Source organism: Marmota flaviventris, chromosome 14 (assembly GCF_047511675.1).
Source record: "Marmota flaviventris isolate mMarFla1 chromosome 14, mMarFla1.hap1, whole genome shotgun sequence".
NCBI classification, from domain to species: domain Eukaryota; kingdom Metazoa; phylum Chordata; class Mammalia; order Rodentia; family Sciuridae; genus Marmota; species Marmota flaviventris.
In genome coordinates this window covers 53,204,142-53,224,554 of record NC_092511.1, presented here as the reverse complement: position 1 = coordinate 53,224,554, position 20,413 = coordinate 53,204,142, and the positions used below count along the sequence as shown (strand labels likewise).

Sequence of the window (20,413 nt, the reverse complement as noted above, 5' to 3'; positions counted from 1 at the left end):
TGGGTTGCGACTTGGAAGAACATAACTGAAGAGAGGAAATGGTGAATGAACGCTTCTTTTGTGAAGAGGAGACATCCAAGTGCATCCTAATAAGGCCCAGTTCCTTTAAAGCAGATGTCCAAATGCTGTTAGAACAAAATGTTAGACTCATCCTTGTATTGCACAGGGGTGGATGAGCCGAGAGGCCTACGAGCTGGGCAGATTTTCCTCTCCATCTCTCCAAAGGGAAAAGGGTCAAATGCACACATGCAGAGCTGGGCGTGGTGGTGCATGCCTGTGATCCCAGTGGCTCAGGAGGCTGAGGCAGGAGGATGGCAAGTTCAAAGCCAGCCTCAGCAATTTAGCGAGGCCCTAAGCAACTTAGTGAGACCCTGTCTCAAAATAAAACATAAAAAGGACTGGGGATGTGACTCAGTGGTTAAGCGCCCTTGGGTTCAATCCCTGATACCCCCGCCACCCCCCCCAAAAAAAAAAAAAATGCACACATGCTTTTTGTTGGGCCCAGGCACCAAGGGACACAGGCTGGTTGGGAACCTTTCTATCTACTCTGATTTGACAGCACATTTCATGTGCCAGGTGCTTTTCTGAGCACTTAATATATACTAACTCATTTAATCCTCACAAAAGCCTACATCATTGCTGCAGTTATTATCCCCATTTTATTATATCATCTATTTATTTTTGCTGTACTGAGGATTGAACCCAGGGACGCTCTACCCCTGAGCTGCCTCCCCAGCCTTTTTTATGTTTTGAGATGGGGGTCTTGCTAAGTGGCTGGTCTGGATCTTGTGATCCTCCTGACTCAACCTCCTGAGTCGTTAAGATTACAAGCATGTGCCACTGTGCCCAGTTTATTAACCCCATTTTAACTCTGAGAAAACTGAGCCGCGGAGAGGTTATTGTGCCCGGAGTCACACGGCAAGCGAGTGGCAGAGCTGGGACTGGAGCCCTATGTTCCTCCTGGCTGCATGGCTTATGCTGTTCATGGAGGTAAGTGAAAGTTCTTTTGAGAAGGATCCTGATCCAACAGACCAGTGCACTTCCTGGTCACCTAGGCAGAGGCAGCTGAGAGTGTGGAACTGCTGCTTTTGATTTGGCTATTTAAAACAAAACAAAACAAAACTCAATCAGTAGGCACTAACCCAGCCTTCAAGCACTCTCCACAGGAGAGAATCAAGGCAACCACAGGCCAGGGTAGGAATGCAAATTAATATTTGTCAAAGGCCACACTAGGCCTTTGATCTGTGCAAAGTCTCTCTCCTCATCCTTTGTGCCTTTCCCAGAAATTAAACTGGTTTCCATATTCTATGACAAGCTGGAAGTATCCAGGTTGGAACAGGCATCTGTTTCTTCAGAGCAGAGGAATGGAGGGCTTCCAGTATGAGCTTGCAGGATAATCCTTTTATTAGAGGCTTCTAGAATTCCTAATTGTGCTGGAATGTGGTGTCACTGAAAACAAGATACATAAGAATGGGCTGGGTGTGGTGGGGACCATGGTAGAGGCATGGGCAACTAACTGCCCACCCTTAGGGACTGACTCAGTAGTTCTATGGCCTAGGGCATTTTTTTGTTGTTCCTGGCTTGGCACTTGGCTTATTGTAGATGCTCAGTTAAGGCCTGCAACCTAGTTGTCATGACAAGACTTAATTTTATGGAGGTATGTGGCAAACAACACACTTTTTTTTTTTTTTTTTTGTACCCGGATTGAACTCAGGGGCACTTGACCACTGAGCCACATCCTCAGCCCTATTTTGTATTTTATTTAGAGGCAGGGTCTTACTGAGTTGCTTAATACCTTGTTTTTGCAAAGCTGGCTTTTGAACTGGTGATCCTCCTGCCTCAGCCTCCCAAGCTATTGGAATTACAGGTGTGAGCCACCACACCTGGCTAACAACATACTTTTTTTGCAAGAACCCTGATAGTGTAGATGGGAGGCCCCAGGCAGCTTGATGTTCACCCATGTAAGCTGGTGGCAACAGAAGGATCAGTGGCAACTGTCTCTGAAGCTTTGCCCAGCCGAGCCAGCCTATCCTGCTTCAGGGGCTCATGCTGGCTGAAAGGAGCAGGAAAAAAATTCCACTCAGTCCTCCCAAGCCACCCCTAGAACAAATGCCTTTTCAAATACAAGACAGGAACAAAGGACTCGCAGACACCAGTAGAAATGCTGTATTCATTTTTGAGGACTGTGCTACTTTTAAGGCAAGTGTCACACATACAAAACAGAGATGAACAGTTTTTATGACATGTTAGAAAGAGAATGGTGGGGGAGACATTTCAGACAGGGTGCAGTGGGATTTTCCCTGGTCGGTGACCCCTGCTCCACTGGCGCCTCTGCAGACTGAGAAACAGGAGACATGGCCCCTTCTTTGTTCTCTTCCAGTCTCCAAGGGGAGGGTCGTCTGCCCATCACATGGAAGCAGGCTTCTCCAGGTGGCAGGGCTACGTTGGGACATGAGTGTTCAACCAATGGGCCTCACCGTAACCTGTGCACTTTGTAAGATTCATCTTTAGAAATGGAAAAGCAGGAAGCCAAAGACATATACTTTTAAGTTAGTTCTCTATCCAAATTCAAACTACCTTGGATTGGAGCTAAAAGTAACACACAGGTACACATGCATACACAAATGTGCACACACACACACACACAGTATATATACATACTAGTATATATACCTGCACACATTTGTACACGGAAGTCTGAAAAGTGGTGGATATTCATTTACAGTATGGAATCCCACAATGCAATTGTTTCCCCCCCACCCCCGCCCTTTGAAAACAGAAGGCATTGGCAACCAGCTCTAGCCACAGGCTAGAAGTTTCCAGGTACCTCTTCTCAGTTCCTGGTCACTCCTGGCTTCACAGGATACTGGAGTGGTTTAGCTGGTTTCGAGAGAGCAGGCTTTCCCACTGAGCAGGTCATCTCTGAGACCCATGGCTTCCCCCTACCCCATCCACTCAGGCACAGACCCCCTATTCTAAAATGGAGGGGTATTTGTCTGTCTGTTTTTCTCATGGTCATGGCATGCATCATAAAGATGTTTACCTGTAAGACCTGGTGACACAAACAGGGAAACCAAGAGTGAACGAGACTGAGCGTTTGGGGACGTTAATGGCCTGATGTGTGTGTTGGGGAGATGGCCCAAACAGTGGCTGGGCATGGGGGTCACACAGAAGTCAGGCACCCAGAAATGTGGTGGGAGGTGGGGAGTAAATTCATCACAGCCTAAAGGACCTCAGGAGAGGCTGCACGGGATGTTACCAAATAACGACTCAGAGAACAGGTCAGAGGCAGGATAGAGGATCTCCTGCTCAGGAGAACTGACTCCACCAGAAGGTGGCCTCCACAGAAGGAAGCTGTTACTTAGGTAGATAAGAAGTACACATGGGTTGGCATTTGCTCTCCAAAAACCAAAAATGATGAAATGGTCATTTTCACGGATTTCATTCGCCTCACCAGATCCCTCTGAGGTAGGTAAGAGGCAGGTGACATTAGCCCCATTTTATAAATGGGGTAAAGTGAGGCCCAGGACTTGTCACACCAACAGCCATGGTAAAGGAGCAGACTTAGGTCTTCCCCGCTACCAGCAACACCCTCTCTTCTAAGAGAACCCTTCCCTGGACTAAAACTGGGGCACAGTATCTGGAGGAATGTGTACCATTTTGCTGGTAATTTTAAACTTTGATGCGCCAGCAGGAAAGGAGTCCTCATCTGTGGAAATCAGCCAAAGCTTGGGGACCGGGGAGTAGGGGCATCCCACCCCAATTAGAGCATGGATTTATTTGTGGGGGGCAGGTGGTTTCTGTAGTTTTGTTTTTTTCTGCCATGTGGCATTTTAGGGTCTAGTTAAAAATTATAATTAGATTAATAAACCAACATGGATTGTGAATGTGATGACCACATCTCACCTTCCCAGAGAAAGAGGTCCCTCTGGCTCAATGTCAAATCAGAGTGGATGGAGATAAAGCTGAAGTATTGTCAGAGGCTCAGGCCTCAGAAGCAGAAAGGTACCTCAGGTCTGGGATGGGAACAGGGCAGATGTGTTTGCCCTGTCTTTAGCAGGGTCCCCACCCTCACCCCCAGGGTGTATTCCCTTGCCTTTCTTTGACCTCGGAAATTAGAGTTCCTTAGTGATACTGACCAGACACCCCAGCAGTGCTAACACCACCTAGAGTATTTTTCTTTTTTTGTGTGTGTGGTATTGGGAATTGAAATCAGGGTCTTGTGCATGCTACGCAAGCACTGTACCACTGAGCTACATCCCCAGCCTTGACCTGGAGTATTTTTAACTTGACACTGGGCAGTACCTCGGGTCCCCTAGAAGCCACCCACACTTAGTTGGAGCATAAACTCTTGAAACACCTGAGTTGCAGCTCAGCAAATTCCAGCCAAGGTTAAGAATTTGGGAATTTTTCCAATTACTACTGTCCATAAGGCAATGTGACAGGTGACCACAAAGGCCCTTGGTTTGCCCAGAGAGCATCTGATGACCCCTGACCGGGGGCAATGAAGAATACATCCACATTTTTCCAGGCTTTACCCAGAGGCCCCCGAGAGCCCACGATTTTCCCAAGCCTGGCAGCTTGAGGGGGTGTTTCCAAACAGAGTCCTGGTGCCAAATGTCCGTGTCCTGGTCCTTGGGAACCCATTCTCGCTGGGGAGCCCAACGCCTGTGCTGAGGTAATTCCTCTAACTAGTGACTAGGCCAAAGCATTGCTTGGAAATTAAAAGTCCATGAGGGCTGTGACTGTGTCAAACAGGGTGGGAGCAGGACGGGGGTGCAGGCCCAGCCCCCTCACAGAACCGACTCCTTGGATTCCAGTTCTGGGGCGCTGGCTACAGGGCCTACAGGGTTCTGGTGTGTCACCAGAGGTGATGTCTCCTCCTCAGACTTGGAGTTGGGAACAGCTTCCACTTTCACCTCGCTCAGTTCCTGCTCCCCTTTCTTCATTGCCTTCTGATTCAGGTGGTGGAGGATGCCCGCACCCAGGGCATCCCCTTCCACGTTCACCACGGTGGTGGTCCGGTCCCTGGTAGGAAAAGCAAAGGGCAAGAGTCACATCCAGTACCACCACTGGGAGCTAGCATTACTTCCCCAGGCAGGCTGGACAGCCCTGGGGAAGTAATGAGGAGGGCTGCCTTGTTGTTTCCTGCAGGGCATGCTACTAAGGGTCTTGCTCGAAGTTGATTTTAACAAAATTAAAACAAAATCAACAGACCCTCACTGAAGAAAACCCGGAATAAAGAGAAGTAAGCCAGGCATGATGGCCTATGTCTATCAGCCCAGCAAATCAGGAGGCTGAGGTAAGAGTATTGCAAATTCGAGGCCAGCCTCATAAACTTAGTGAAACCCTGTCTCAAAATAAAAAATAAAAAGGATCAGAGGCTGGGAATGGTGTTGCATGCCTGTAACCCCAGCGACTCAGGAGGCTGAGGCAGGAGGATCGCAAACTCAAAGCCAACCTCAGCAACTAAGTGAGGCCCTAAGCAACCTACTGAGACACTGTCTCAAAAAATAGAAAGGGCTGGGGCTGGGGCTGGAGCTCAGTAAAGCGCTCCTGGGTTCAATCCCCAGTACCAAAAAAAAAAAAAAAAGGAAAAGAAAAGAAAAAGAAGTTACCCATATTCCAAACTCTGAATCAGAGTCCAGAGTAACGCTGCGATCTAGCTCCTTCCAGACATCTTTCTATAAATGTCTTTTATATGTAATAGACACCATCGTATAAAATTGCATAAAGCTGGGAGAGTAGAGTAGATATGGCTTTGTGTTCAGCTCTTCGTCCCCTCAGTGTCACACTGAGCTGTTCTCATTTTGGCCCAGCTTCACTAATGGGACCTTCCTGTGCATTCCATGGCTGTTGGCAAACACCCTCTCACAGAACGACTGCACTATCCTTTGCACTCACCACAGGTGAGTCCAATATCTACCTTCGTTCAAAGAAGGAACTGTGTCCATATTGAAGAGAAGGGAGAAAATGTGATCATCTCAGAGGGCACGAGAGGACAAAAGCCATGGGTGCAGGATCATAGGGCTGGGTGGCTGGAGGGCTTGGTGGGTCAAGGGCATAGGCCCTATTTCTTCCCTGGCCAAGTACCTCTTGATGTCCTTTCTCCTTGCACCAGAGGCAGCTGCATGAGCTCTGATATGACTCTGGTTCTATCCAAATTGCCAGCTTGGGAATGGAGTTCCTTTTAATGGAGGATCTGGACAACAGGCATTTACAGGACATTTTACCCTCATTTCGCTAAGGGTGTTAAGTTGGAAAAACCGATCTCGACCACCCAACCACCCAACCACCATGGGTAGATCTGAGAGCTCAGTGCCAGGTTCCTGTGTTCACTGCCTGGCTATGACTAGCCTGGCAGGAATGTCTCCACTGTATCTATCAAATGCTTTCCCATGTTCCCAGTGTTCTGTGTGCTTTGCATGTGTGGATTTATTTAACCCTCACTGCAGCTACGGTGGAGCTTCTGTTATGATTCCCATTTTACAGATGAGCAGACCAAAGCACAGAGGAGCTCACGTTACTCAACAGCTACACGGTGAAGCCAGGACTTGAACCCAAGTGCCTGGGCTTCTGGATGCTACAAGCAAGTTCTCAGTGTTGGCATCTCATGGTCATTCATTGTTGTTCATGTGCATTTGACTCTATTATTGTTTCACTTTTCTAGTTCAGTTTCTTGCCCATGTGCTCTGCTCTGTCAACATCAGCACCTCAGCTGACCCTCCCTATACAGTGGGATATTATTTACAGCTGCAAAAGGTATCACAAGATTCAAGAAATCAACATCTAGAAACTGTCTTGGCTTTTACAGTAGCTCTGGCTCACCCCCTTTCCTAAGTCCCCCTCTGCTGAACGTGAGCCCCAGCTGCCTGAATTAACAGAGTTCACTTTCTTTTCTCCCACAGAAATTGCTCCTTAGACATTTCCAGCTGAAGGACAACCATTCCTTAAGGATCACTGCTCCGACTACTTATCTCTCACCTGCAGCCAACAACCTCCATGGCCCCTGTGACCCCTGGGCCTGTGCTTGGAGCCTTGGCCTTGAATCCTCACTGTATTGGATGCTACAAGCAAGTTCTCAGTACTGGCATTTCATGGTCGTTCATGATGATCAAGGGCATTGGGTCTCATATTGTTTAACTTTTCCTAGCTCTTAATCTGGACTTGCCAGCTTTACTGTAGGCTACTTCACAAGGCAGGGAGTGTGTTTTAGGTTTCTTTGCATGCCCCAGGCCTAGCGGAGAATCAAGCTCCCAGGGAACTACACAAAAGGCTTTTCTGGTTTTGGTGTCCTTAGGACTTGCTACTTACACGATCCAGTCCACAGCCAGGATCAGAGAGAGGTCATGGGTGGGCAGCCCAATGGCCTCCAGGATAATGGCGATGGTGAGGACCCCTCCAGCTGGCACGCCCGCTGCTCCAACACTGGACGCGGTGGCAGTCACTCTAGGGGATGGCAAAGCAGGGTCAGCCTTTAACACAGATATGCAGAATATGGCAGTCATAGTGTAGAAACTGGAAACCACACCATGGTGGATTCTGGGGCCTGAAGAGAAGAGCCATTCTCTGCAAGTGCAGTCAGCTACCTTAGGCCCAGGTTCTGCATCCATGGAGTCAACCAACCACAGATCAAAATGTAAATTCTTAAAGATTCCTTCTTTACTGAACATGGAGACTTTTCCTTGTCATGATTCCCTAAACACTACAGTCTAACAACCAGTTACAGTATTTACATTGTATTAGGGATTGAGAGTATTCTAGATGATTTAAGATATATGGGAAGCTGGGCATGTTGCTGGATACCTGCAATCCCAACAACACAGGAGGCTGAGGCAGGAGGATCGTAAATTTGAGACCAGCCTTGGCAACTTGGCAAGATCCTGTCTCAAAATAAAAAAAAATAAAAATAAAAAGGCTGTGGCTACTTAGTGGTAGAACACCCCTGAGTTCAACTGAGTACCACAAAAAAAAAAAAAAAAAAATTGGAAAATGTGCTTAGGTTAGGTGCAAATACTACACCATTTTATGTAAGAGGCTTGAGTTTGATGGAATTTGGTATCTGTGATTGGCAGGGGGTTGTGGGGATTATAGGGGAGTGGTCCTAGAACTAATGCCCCCCAAGATTACTACTGAAGGATGACTCTTATGAATCCAAACTGTCCACACTTCGCAAATGAGATGTTGAGTTGCAATAAACTTTTTTGAAGGAAATCACAAGAAAAACCTCAGATTTTAATCCAGGCCCCAAATGAGGGAAAGAATACTGAGCTTACAGGATTGTGAAGATCTGTCCTGCATTCAGCTCCACGTTGTTGAGCTGGGCGATGAATACCGCGGCCACACACTGGAAGATGGCAGCTCCGTCCATGTTCACAGTGGCCCCGATGGGGAGAATAAACCTGCTTATCCTCTTGTCTACACCGTTATTTTCTTCGATGCACTTCATCATAGAAGGAAGGGTCGCTGAACTAGAAATGAAAAAACAACCCACGAACGATAAGAACAGTTCCTTCAGACCAGGCTAATACATCACTCATCTCAGATCCTGGAACACAGCAATGAGTACTATCTTAGTTTCTGACTTTCCTCCCTTGAAATAAGAAGAAAAACACAGAATTGTTTCCAAGTTTCTGGCATAACACAGGCTTTCTCACCTCCCGACTCCCAGTTACTTCCTGCATTTACCTGTGGTATTACTTTCTTGGATTCACCTGTTCCAAATTTTCTCAAGGATCACATATTGCCTTGTAGTACAAAATGTGCACAAGAAGAAAAAGAACTGTTTGTGCATCTGTCTCCCTGATCTCACCTGGTTCCATACTGATATGGCTGGAGCAGCCAAAGCCCTCCAAGCCCACTCACCTGGAGCAGGTAGCAAATGCTGTTGCGAAGGGTGTGAGAAGGCCCAGAAGGAATTTGAATGGGTTTTTTCGTGTGAGAACAAAATAAACAAGTGGCAGAACAATTCCTCCATGAATAAAATGGCCTAATATAGATGCGAAGATGTATTTCCCAAGGCTGGTCACCAGCACGATAATGTCCTTCATTTCCACAATCTTGCTTCCGACCAGGAACATGATGCCCAGAGGTACATACCTAGGGGATAAGCACAAGGTACTCATTAGGAAGGCGATAAGGAGGGGCTGAGAGATGACGGCCCTTCCTAATCCTAATACAGAATGCAGGAACTTTCAACCAGGACATCTTCATCTTGCTCTAGAATAACTCTGAGCACAGAAGAGCATGGGGGTAGATCATGATCATCTTACTGGTTGAGACTGAGTAAAACAAAGTTGATCACTTACCATAGGGATTTGAGTCAGCACCAGAGCTCAGACTTCTTTCTCTTGGAGACATATGGTGTGTGTGTGTGTGTGTGTGTGTGTGTGTGTGTGTGTGTGTGGTGCTGGGGATTGAACCCAGGGCCTTGTGTATATGAAAAGCACTCTACTAACTGAGCTATATCCCCAGGCCAAGACACGTGCTCTTAACAGATGGATACTACTAACCACAGGGGCTCCCAAGCAGAAAGCCAGGGACTCAAGATCAAAGCCCCTGGGACTGTGAGCTTGACTTTCAGCTTTTGTTCCGGCTCCTTCTGAGAACGTAGAAACACGGAAGGCTAACATTTATTTTACAGAATTGCTGTGATACAAAATCGAGCCAGATTTCCCTTCTGTGAAATTTTACATTCTTTGTGGTTTGGCAAACATGATCCCGTGGGAAAAAGTCAGTAACAATGACACTCTGGGAACACTTCTAGAACGTGAAGGTTTTTTTAAAGGCAAAAAGGGAAGGAATGAATTATGGGAGCTGCAAAGAACAAACGTCAGTTTTTAAAATTTTAATAGCAATTCAGGAAGAACTTAATTGTTTGTTTTCTTTTTATTATATATTCTTTTTAGTTATACATGTCAGTAAAATGCACTGTGACATACACACATGGAGTATTCATGGTAGGACTGTTGATTTTTAAAAATTTTTTTAATTATATATGTAATAATGTTTCAGAGTTCAAATTTCAAGGAGTACAAAAGGGTCAACAGTATGAAATCTCTTATTTCTATCCCTTAAGTACCCACTGGGGACAGTCAATGCCCAGATTTCTTTCTAGAGATATTCTAAGTAGTGATATTAATTTTAAATCCTCGTTGTAATACATGAACACATTTTCCCTTCAAAAAACTAAAACATTATAAATTAGACTAAAATCCTCTGTAGATAAAATTGCCAAGCCAGACTCCACCTCAGATAGTCATGCTAACTTCCTATGCATTAAGGTATATAGGAATGGATTTAAATCTGTACATTTATTGATTCTTCACCCTGCATTATGCCTTTGAGATCCTCTCATGTCAGGACTTAGACATCTACCTCATTTCTTTTTTTTTTAGTTCCCTAATTTCTTTTTTTTTTTTTTTAATATGTCTTTTAGTTGTTGATGGACCTTTATCTTATTTATTTATATGTGGTGCTGAGAATTGAACCCAGTGCCTCACATATGGTAGGCAAGTGCTCTACCACTGAGCCACAACCCCAGTCCTTAGTTCCCTGATTTCTAATGAGGTTGGGCCTCCCTTAAAATGTTTACTAGTGGGATGGGGTTGTAGCTTAGTGGTAAGAGCGCTCGCCTAGCATGTGTGAGTCACTGGGTTCGATCCTCAGCACTACATATAAATAAATAAAATAAAGGTATTGTGTTCATCTACAATTAAAACTATTTAAAAAAATGTTTACTGGTCATTCAGATCTCCTCTGTGATAAACTGCCTGCTTAAATATTTTGTCCATTTTCTAATAGTGTCTTCAGTCTTTTTCTTTTTCAGTAACAGAACTCTTTATTTCTCTATACACGGTATGTAATATGTTATTATTATATTTTTCCAATAAGTGTCTTGACTTTTAACTTTGTTCAAAGTATCTTTTGCATGCAAACTCTTTGGACTCTGACGTGTTCAAGTTTAGAAGCTTTTAAAAATGCTTTTGTTTTTTGTATGTTGCTTAGGTAGACTTTCCCTATCCATATATTTCCTTCAAATATTTTTAGAGGATTCTTCTTTTTCTTCTTCCTGATTAGTTTTATCCAGGAGTTGGCAGCGTAAACGTTTGTAAATAAAGTTTTATTGAAACACATTCACAACCATTTATTATAAGTTACTTTTGGCTTCTTTCACTTTACAATGAAAGAGTTGGGTTATTGCAACAGAAACTGTATAGCTTGCAAAGGTTGCTGACTGTGTGTATGGTTGGTTCATCTAGAAGTTATTTCTGTGAATACATAGGGTGAGTAGGCAGCTGCTGTGGTTTTAGAGTGGGCTTCTACTGAAGATCCCTCTCATGTGTGGTTGAGATCCTTGACCATCTGAGGTCATATGACACTCCAGTGCTATGTGACCTGTGCTTCCTGGGCAGCTGATCTCCCTCTGCAGCTAGATACCCTGCAAGATCTGCCTCACCGAAAACCTACTTACATAACTGGCACATCAAACTGAAGGAATGACTCAATGAGTTTCCAGACTAAAAACAAATGTTCTAAACTGGGAATAATACTTTCTTGCATAGGGTTTTTTTAAGTCCAAACTTTGGAAGAATTTTAGAGTCAAAAAATAAGCCAAGAAAAGAACTTGACATCTGATAAAAGAAAAGTTTCCTTTCTGAAAATACCAGTGTCTCCCTGAGACAACTGCAGTCATACGAAGTGGAGTGTTTGCAATGAACAGAGGCAGGCTCTGGGGTCCTTGGATGGAGCAAGAGGAACACCACTGTTGGTGTGGGGGAAGGGGGTGCTTTAGATTTGGCCTCTGTTTCAAACATCTCTGAAAACCAGTCCAGTTATCACCCAGTCCCATTTGATTGAGAAAGAGTTCTGGGATTTTTTAAGGGTTTGACAATAAGGACATTGTGCAAGAAAGGATAAACTAGTTCTTAACAACTAATGGGTTAAAGCTAAAAGCCACAGAGGTCTGGCTTGGGGGAAATTCCAAGTAAAGCTTATGAGGTCTCTCTCTCTCTCATTATTTATTTATTTATTTTGATACCAGAGCTTCATCCTCATTCCTTTTTATTTTTTATTTTGAGACAGGGTCTCACTTAGTTGCTTAGGGCCTTGTGAAGCTGTGAGGCTGAGGCTGGCCTCAATGGTGCGATCCTTTTGCCTCTGCCTCTGGAGCTGCTGAGATTGCAGGCACGTCCCACCATACCCAGCTAACTTATGAGGTCTGAGCATTGGAATTGACATGATTCCTGAGTTGTTTTGAGTGAGCTGGTCAAACTTTTTACTTTTTTAGCCAGGAATCAATCTATTGTTCTTTTTACTCAATAATCATTCTTCTTTTGATATTCTCACAAAAAGTAATCTATGAAATAAAAACTTATGAACAAAATACCATTCCAAGTTTTACATGTTTTTTCATGCCTGGGGTGAAGTTGGGCTGGTCCTCCATGTTGTGAAATACTATAGTGAAAGGTCTCTTGGAAATTAGAAGTCTATCATTTTGAGATAAATCAGGCTTATTTTATGTGACAGATGACAAATTCAAAGCTCTATAAGATGATATGGACAGAGCACATGGCATGGGTCAATGGTGGAAACTCCTAAATGGATCATAGTGACAAAGTCACCAAGGGTCAGTGGGGGCACTGCAGGGGTGACTGGTAACTATGGTGCACACCTAATTCCCTAGGTCCTGGATAAGAGAAGAAGCCATCTCTACCATGTACCAAGACTGGCCTGAGGTCCACCAACCACAAAAGATCTCTGGGCCAGGTGGCCCTACGGGAAAACTAGAATAGCAAAGTTGGATTCTTTCCTGGATGTCAGGGGAAACGAGATAAGAGGAAGTGGCAGGGTGACACTCACCACATAATCCACGACACCAGCACCATTGTCGCCTCATTGAAGGAATTGAAGAAGCGGATGAGCTCTTCTCCCTCGGAGCCTAGTTTCTTTAGGGCCACCCCTAACACCAGGGCAAAGAGAACCAATCCTAAAATGTTCATTCCTTCAATCTCAGTGGCATAGGGAATCTGCGGGATCAGAGGAGACAGAATGGTCTAAGTTCACATCACAACAGAAGAGAGAGAATTTAGGGTGTATTTGCTTGACATTTCCATCAGACTATCCCGAGTGATAAAAGGCTCATTATTTTCTTTAATGGTTTTTCTTTAGTGGTTTTATGAATAAAAAAACCTGAGGGGAGATAGTATTTGAGGATGCAGAAAATGAACAAGTAAAAATTTTACCTCTTTAACTCTGAAGAGTTCAAATACATATGGCACAGATTCAATTATAAAGTAGTGAGCTTCCTGTCACCGGATGTGTTCAAGGATGGTTGGACAACCACCTTGATGGGTTGCTTTTATTTATTCTCTTTTTCTCTCTTTCCTTTTTTGTGGAACTGGGGAGACAGAACCCAGGGCCTTGTGCATGCTGGGCACGTGCTCTACCACTGAGCTATATCCCCAGCCCTTTTTATTTTGAGGCAAGGTCTCACTAAGTTGCCTAGGCTGGCCTCAAACTTAACAGTCCTCCTGTTTCAGCCTGTCGAGTAGCTGGGATTGCAGGTGTGTGCTAATATGCCTGGCATTCTTGCAAATTTTCATCACAAAACATTTCAAAATTAATAGAAAAGTTGAAATATAGGATGATGATCACCATATCCAGTGCTTTTGTTTATACTGAAATATATCAGTGACATCTATATGACTTATAGAGTAACAGTAGAAATAATAATTATGGAGCATTGGCTTTGGAGCTTGACTTACATTACAATTGCTAGTTGTGAGTGTTAAGTAAGTTAACTCTCTCTGTGCCTCAGTGCCCCATCTACAAAACGGGGACAATCATAGTAGCTAGCATAGAAGGCTGAAGATTCAGTATATTAATAAATGTAAAGCACCTAGACTGTGTTTGGCAAATGAAAACTAACAAGAATTTGCCATTATTATTTTTTTAATGGGATATTTTGTTGGAGATCATTCTAGGTTAATTTCATCTAGAAAGGGTTCTCCTTACAAATGGTGTAATGATACCAAAGACAATAAGAATATCTGAATATCTTCTGAATATCACTATTTTCTCCTGGGACTTGGTCTGTTAAAGTTACCAGGCTACAGGTTAAAGAGCTGGGGAGGAAGAAAGCTTGGGTTGTATTACGTGCTCTACTGATAACTTGTGTGTGTGGGGGGTGGGGGGGCATCTCTAGAGAAGTGAACGCTTCCAGGATTTTATGAGCTGTAGGGCTAACACTTGGTAGTGACCTCGGGGCTATCAACCCACATTTTTTTATCCATGTCCCAAATCTTAACTGGAATCAAGGATCGAGAATCAATGCAACCAGAGAATTCATCTGCTAATCCAAAGTTGGTTTTAGTAGACCTGCCATTCCCAGGTATGGTGTTTGAGGTCAGGTAATTCCAGATAAGGAATTGGATTTCTGAACTTGAGGGCAATAACAACAATTTTTCCAAAGAAATGACTCCCATCTTTAAAGCAGGTGTTTTGCAGCAAGATGTTTGCACACACCTTGGCAAACAGCATTGGGTGGGGATAGGAGAGTAGACATAGGCAGAGATACAGCCAGAGTTGCACCCAGAGCTGTGCCTCTTGCTGGTATGCCTTTGCATATTCTGTTCCTATTGACTATATGACCCTTCCCACCAGCCTCCCTTTATCTCCTCCTTCTCATCAGGTCCCCCTGACCACTCTGGCTAAGATGGCACACCTCACCATCACCTGGTACACATAAACACACTTTCCCTGTATGTTTATGTGCCCTGCTTCATTTTCTAGTGGCCATATGTATTTTTTAAAAATATTTATTTATTTTTTAGTTATCGGCAGACACAACATCTTTGTTGGTATGTGGTGCTGAGGATCGAACCCAGGCCGCACGCATGCCAGACGAGCGCGCTACCACTTGAGCCACATCCCCAGCCCCCCATATGTATTTTTTATATGGTTTCCTCCACTAGAGTGTTAGCTGTGAAAGAGCCCGGCCTTTCCTATGTTGAGCAATGCCTGTGGTCTAGTGCCCACAAATGGCACAGAGTGGCTGCCAAGTAAATCACTGTTTAATGAATTAATGACTATTCAACAAAATCCTAGGAGGTATTTATAGCGAGTTGTTAATATGGGATCAAAGTAGGCAAGGAATATAGGGCATGGGTCAGGGCAGGAGACTTTCCACAAGACCTTGTGTTTCTGAGTCCCCGACTTCTCACTCTGTCACCAACATCTCATCCTTGGGGGACAAAGATGACTTAATCTTTATACAATCTTTAATCACAGGGTTCCTGAAAGCCTTGAACTAGCATGGACACACTGTTCCTGTCTCAAAGAATGACTCTTTTCATTACTGGATTAAATTTATAGTGAAAGTAAGGGTATGTCAGGTGGCAGGGGGTGCTTGAGAGTCACTAGCATTTCCAGGGGGAAATCTGAGCAGCCAGTGAATGCCTTCAAGGTTTGTCAAAATTCGAAGACACTGCAGAGACAATGTTCTGGGATTCACACAGTGCTCTTGTTTATGAATAGTCTTGATCAACCTTAGAAGACCATCCTTTCAAGAATTTATAGTGGGACTAATAAATCCTACCTCACCAGGTTGTCCTAAGACTCAAATGACATGTCAAAGGAGTTTATATACCATGAAGGTGGCATGCAGAGGTAAGCCCACCTAGACAGCCCATATCCTAATGAACCCGGCTGTGGCAATCAGGGATTGGCAGAGAGGTCCAACCACCCTCTCTGGCCTTTTAAATTAAGGACTGCTGATTAAATCAATATTAATGAACAGGGTAGTTTTATGGGGGGGGGGGGTACTCTGATAGGCATTTGTGATGTCCTACTAGGAAATAGTAGACAAGGATATTAAGAATGATAAATGTCCTGAAAGGCCTTTACATATTTTAAAACAAAGTGCAGACTCTCATACACCCCACAGTTTTCTGAGCATCCCACCAGACATTCACACAGGGGGAGATGGGGAAATCCTATTTATGGATCTGAGCTCTAGCTAACTCCATTTTATACATAAATAGCTTATTGTTTTTTTCTGCACAGTTTTAACATACATGGACTTCCAAAGAATATCAAGTTGATATAAACACAGGAAAACTGTTTTGTTGTAATGTTGTTTTTTATTTCAGAAAATTGTATCACCAGTGGTCAAAGTGCTTTTATTCAAGTCACTAGTACAACACAATGTCAATCTGATGTTGTTGCTGTCTATCTATATTCAGGTGAATTCCATACATGGCTACAAAAATTTTTAGCACTTATTTCAAACTGCAACAATGTTTAGTTGAGTTCTGTCTCACTGCTTTTATTTATTTATTTTTTAGAGATGGGATCTCAATATGTTGCCCAGGCTATCCTGGGCAACTTCTGGGCTCAAGAGATTCTCCTGCCTTACCCTCCTAAGTAGTTAGCTGGCACTATAGGAATCTGCTACCAGGCCCAGCTCCATCTCACATTTTAAAGCCAAATTTATTCATTTTGAGTAGATGCAAATATCTGAAAACTTCATTATGTCTTATAATTGTGCATTTACATGGTGAAATATAGATTGCTTTCTCACACATTTTTTTATTTCTTCCTTATATTATGTTATTTTTAAAAAGTTTTATGTGTAGGAATTGGTTGAATCAGCTTTTCATTGTATTTCAGAATAGCAGAGGGGGTGTTATAAAGTACCTCACAGATCCTCCGAGGATTTAGTACCACAGGTACCACAAGTGCAGTTGGCCATGTTCACAAATAACCAAAGAAGCAAACCTAACTTGTTAGCTTTAACTAGTCCATTCAAACCACAAAGTTTTCAACCCTATTGAGAAAAAGACACATCTCAACTGTTCCTTAATTAAGAAACATTATTTGCTTTATAAATATTCTACACAAGTGACTTTGTAGGGAGCTTTACCTTTTCACGGGTCACATTTCCAAAGCTGGTGTTGTGAGTCACCATTTTATAATCAGTCGCATACTATAAAAAAAAAAAAAAAAGGAACAAAAACTCATGGTTAGTGCCCAGGCTGAGCCCCATCCAGAGGAACCCAGGGAGTGGCCAGGTCTCTCCCTCCTCCAGCATGACTTGCACTGAGCACCGGGGACTTGGTTGGCTTGATGAAAACGCACAGAATTTACATTAAGACCAAGGCAGCATGTCCTTCAAGAGGCCTCTGGGTTACTTAGGGACCCAAGGAAACAGGGAGAATTTCCTTCTGTTCCTTGGGCAATGGGTTGGAGAAGATGTGCTCAATTTCCTGCTGATAGTTTGATATTTCCAACAGCTGAGACTTCATGTTATTTAAAGAATCTTGGCACTAATTCCATAAGGTCAAATTTTACTTTTAAATGTGTCACTTTATTTTCACTAATTTATTTATGCCTCATTTTATTTCAGAACTTATTTGAGTGTGACTGCTCTTTAGCATCTGTTTCTAATCTAGCTTGAGCCTATGCTTTCTAAAGCAAGGGACTTTAGGCCAAATGATGTTTGCTGTTTTGAGTCTTTCAGGAGACTCACAATTTAGAAGTGAGATATCTCTGCAGGGTTGGTCCTATAGTTGGTTGACCTTGCACACCTCTGCATGGTGCCCACAGGAACCTCCCCATGGCAGTCCATACTGCTGAGTAGAATCTGTTAGAGCCTATGCCTTTCTGATCCCTACCAAGGGTTCTTGGCTTCAGAACTGTCTGGAGGAGCCCATTCAGAGGTAAAGACCTGGCAACCTCCGATGAGTTCTGGATTCACCAGCTTTGATTTAACAAGGGCTCAGAGAGGCAGAGGTGTTCAGTTGTCCCATGGTTAAAACTGACCCCACCTACTCTGTGACAGGCACTGAAAGCTCCATAAATTTATTTTTTTTCTGCTACCTCACATTATATATATAAGTTGCTTCTGTGCTTGTATGCAGATTAAAAAAACAACAAAAGAGAGAGGTTGTAAGTGGAAACAGAAAAGTCTTTGCTAAAAAAAGCAAAGGATTAGACCACCTAATCTAACCTTTATGGTCCTTCTCTGTCAAGAAAGGCCACAGGAGTGTATTTTGATGCTTTGCTAAAAACAGGGGAAAAAACGAGTCACAACCTGAATGTCTATCAGCAGGGGACACATGGAGGGAAACTGCACTATCTAACACAGCATATTCTATAGCCATTAGCATTATGCAGGGGGATATTTATCTATATGGGAAAATGCTGATCATGTATTGTTTTAAAAAGAGCAAGTTTAAAAGAGCAGGGCTGGGAATGTAGCTCAGAGGTAGAGCGCTTGTCTAGGATGCATGAGGCACTGGGTTCCATCCCCAGCATTAAAAAAAAAGCATTAAAAAAAGAGAACAAGTTATGAAGCAGTATGTATAGTATATACATCTACTAACAATAGGTACAGCATACTTAATTTTTTATAATACTCTTTCTGCCAATTTTTAATATATATTTTTAGCTATAGGTGGACATGTACCTTTATTTTATTTTTATGTGGTGCTGAGGATTGAACCCAGTGCCTCATGTGTGCTAGGCGAGGGCTTTACCACTGAGCCACAATCCCAGCCCCTATAGCATACTTATTTTTAAATGTGTACATGCATAGAAAAAACATATCTGAAGGACATATAACAAAATGTTAATAATGGATATTTCTAGTAGTAACTATGGGTGGTTTTTGTTTTCTTCCACATTTAAAAATTTTATTTATTTATTTTTGAAATGAGTACATATTACCTTTCCAATCAGAAAAATTTTTGTATTTTTAAAATTTTAAAATATTTAAGATCTCTCCAACATGTGATTTGGGTTATTTTTTAGCTATAAAATATGTGGGTGTTTTGGGGACATTATAGGGAAAGTTTTTGTTGTTATTATTCTTTATTTTTTTGTTTATTTTTTTATTTCAGGTGCTCATCTATAAACTTGGGTCAATGTTACCAAGATTTGTTAACAACACAATCCCGCCCTGCTCTTACTTTACCTAACTCTAGAGCCGCAATTTATATTTCTCCTCCATCAGAGTTTCATATATTTGGCAAAGGATCAAACCTTACCGTACGGAATGTTGCAACCACAAGATTGGAAGGAAACAGGTTTCTGTAAGAAAAAGAAAGCATTTTGTCAGTATTCTTAAAATTCAGTGTGAAAAGAAAAAGATTCAGTGTTTAAAGTGTCTGCTTTGAGATGGCCATTTCTTTCTTTTGGTACTAGGGATTAAACCCAGGGGTGCTTAACCACTGAGCCATATCCTCAGCCCTTTTTAATATTTTATTTAGAGACAGGGTTTCACTAAGTTACTTAGGGCCTCACTAAGTTGCTTAGGCTGGCTTTGAACTCGTGATCCTCCTGCCTCAGCCTCCCGAACTGCTGGGATTACAGGTGTGTGCCACCTCATCTGGCTTAAGATGGCCATTTTAACAGCCTCACTTGGTGTTGTTTCTCCTTCCACCCTCAGTAAGTACTTTAGTTCTTTCAAGACCCAAACACTCCAACTATGCCTCAGCTGCTTGACCACAATACTCAAGTGCTCCACCTCTAGGCAAGTGCTCTACCACTGAGCAACATCCACAGCCTGAGTGCAACACTCCTTGATCTTTAGGTTTAACTGAGTCCAAACAAGTCTTGATAATTACATTACTTTGTAGTGGTTTACAATGGCAAGAGATCCTGCCTACTAGCAAAATCCTAGGGGTCTTTTGCTGTTGCAATAATGGACAGCCATTTCTGCAACTTGGGGGGAGGGTGTGTTTGGGGAAATGCCAGGTCCCAGGCATTTATCCTAGGTCCCAGGCATTTATCCTGATAAGTGCAGTGCAGTCCTGTACAATAATTGTCTCAAGGCCCTTATAGTTTTCAATGTCCTGCATGACATACCTGTAGATAAAAACCTTACATATAATTATGTGAGCCTGGACTAGCTCCACAAGAAGAGTTCATTTTTTGCGGGGTGGGGTGGGAGGTTTATTTTTGCACACCTTGAACATACACTGAATTTTCCAGGAATGCAATTTCTGTAGAAATTATGGGATGATTTTTGTTGTTGTTGTTGTTTTGTTCAGAAAGTTCCAAGAAATATCCGTCTTCCTAGAAAATTACACCACTAATGGTAAATTGTAGATCTGAGTCCCTAATACCATGCCCCAGTATTAAATATCCGCTTGCATTCACAACTAACTCATTAGCAGCGATTACTAATCCAGGAGCAATCATCTAACCCCTTTGTTTTGGAGAATCTACATATTGAAACACATTGTTTTTTTTTTTTAATCACAATTATTTTTCTTTTATCTTTTATATTAGTTAAGTCATTCTGAAGTTTTGAAATTATTTGGGTAGGTAAATTCTATTTTTGGATTTCATTTTAGGGTTATTATAGGTTATTATAAAGTATTTGTTACAAAAGAAGATCAATAGAACT

At 42.9% G+C, this 20,413-nt stretch overlaps 1 protein-coding gene across 1 annotated transcript in view; it reads right to left on the bottom strand.

Annotated features, from left to right (window-relative positions):
• Positions 1-2,143: 2,143 nt before the first annotated feature.
• Slc1a4 (solute carrier family 1 member 4) overlaps positions 2,144-20,413 on the bottom strand; it is a 29,291-nt gene continuing 11,021 nt past the window's right edge. The window contains exons 2-8 of the mRNA XM_027934568.2: positions 19,050-19,092; positions 16,925-16,987; positions 12,862-13,028; positions 8,866-9,099; positions 8,277-8,471; positions 7,315-7,449; positions 2,144-5,028 (exon numbers count right to left, since the gene is read on the bottom strand). Of these exons, the coding sequence (XP_027790369.1) occupies positions 4,794-5,028; positions 7,315-7,449; positions 8,277-8,471; positions 8,866-9,099; positions 12,862-13,028; positions 16,925-16,987; positions 19,050-19,092 (1,072 nt within the window). The 3' untranslated portion in view covers positions 2,144-4,793. The remainder of the gene's footprint in view (positions 5,029-7,314; positions 7,450-8,276; positions 8,472-8,865; positions 9,100-12,861; positions 13,029-16,924; positions 16,988-19,049; positions 19,093-20,413) is intronic.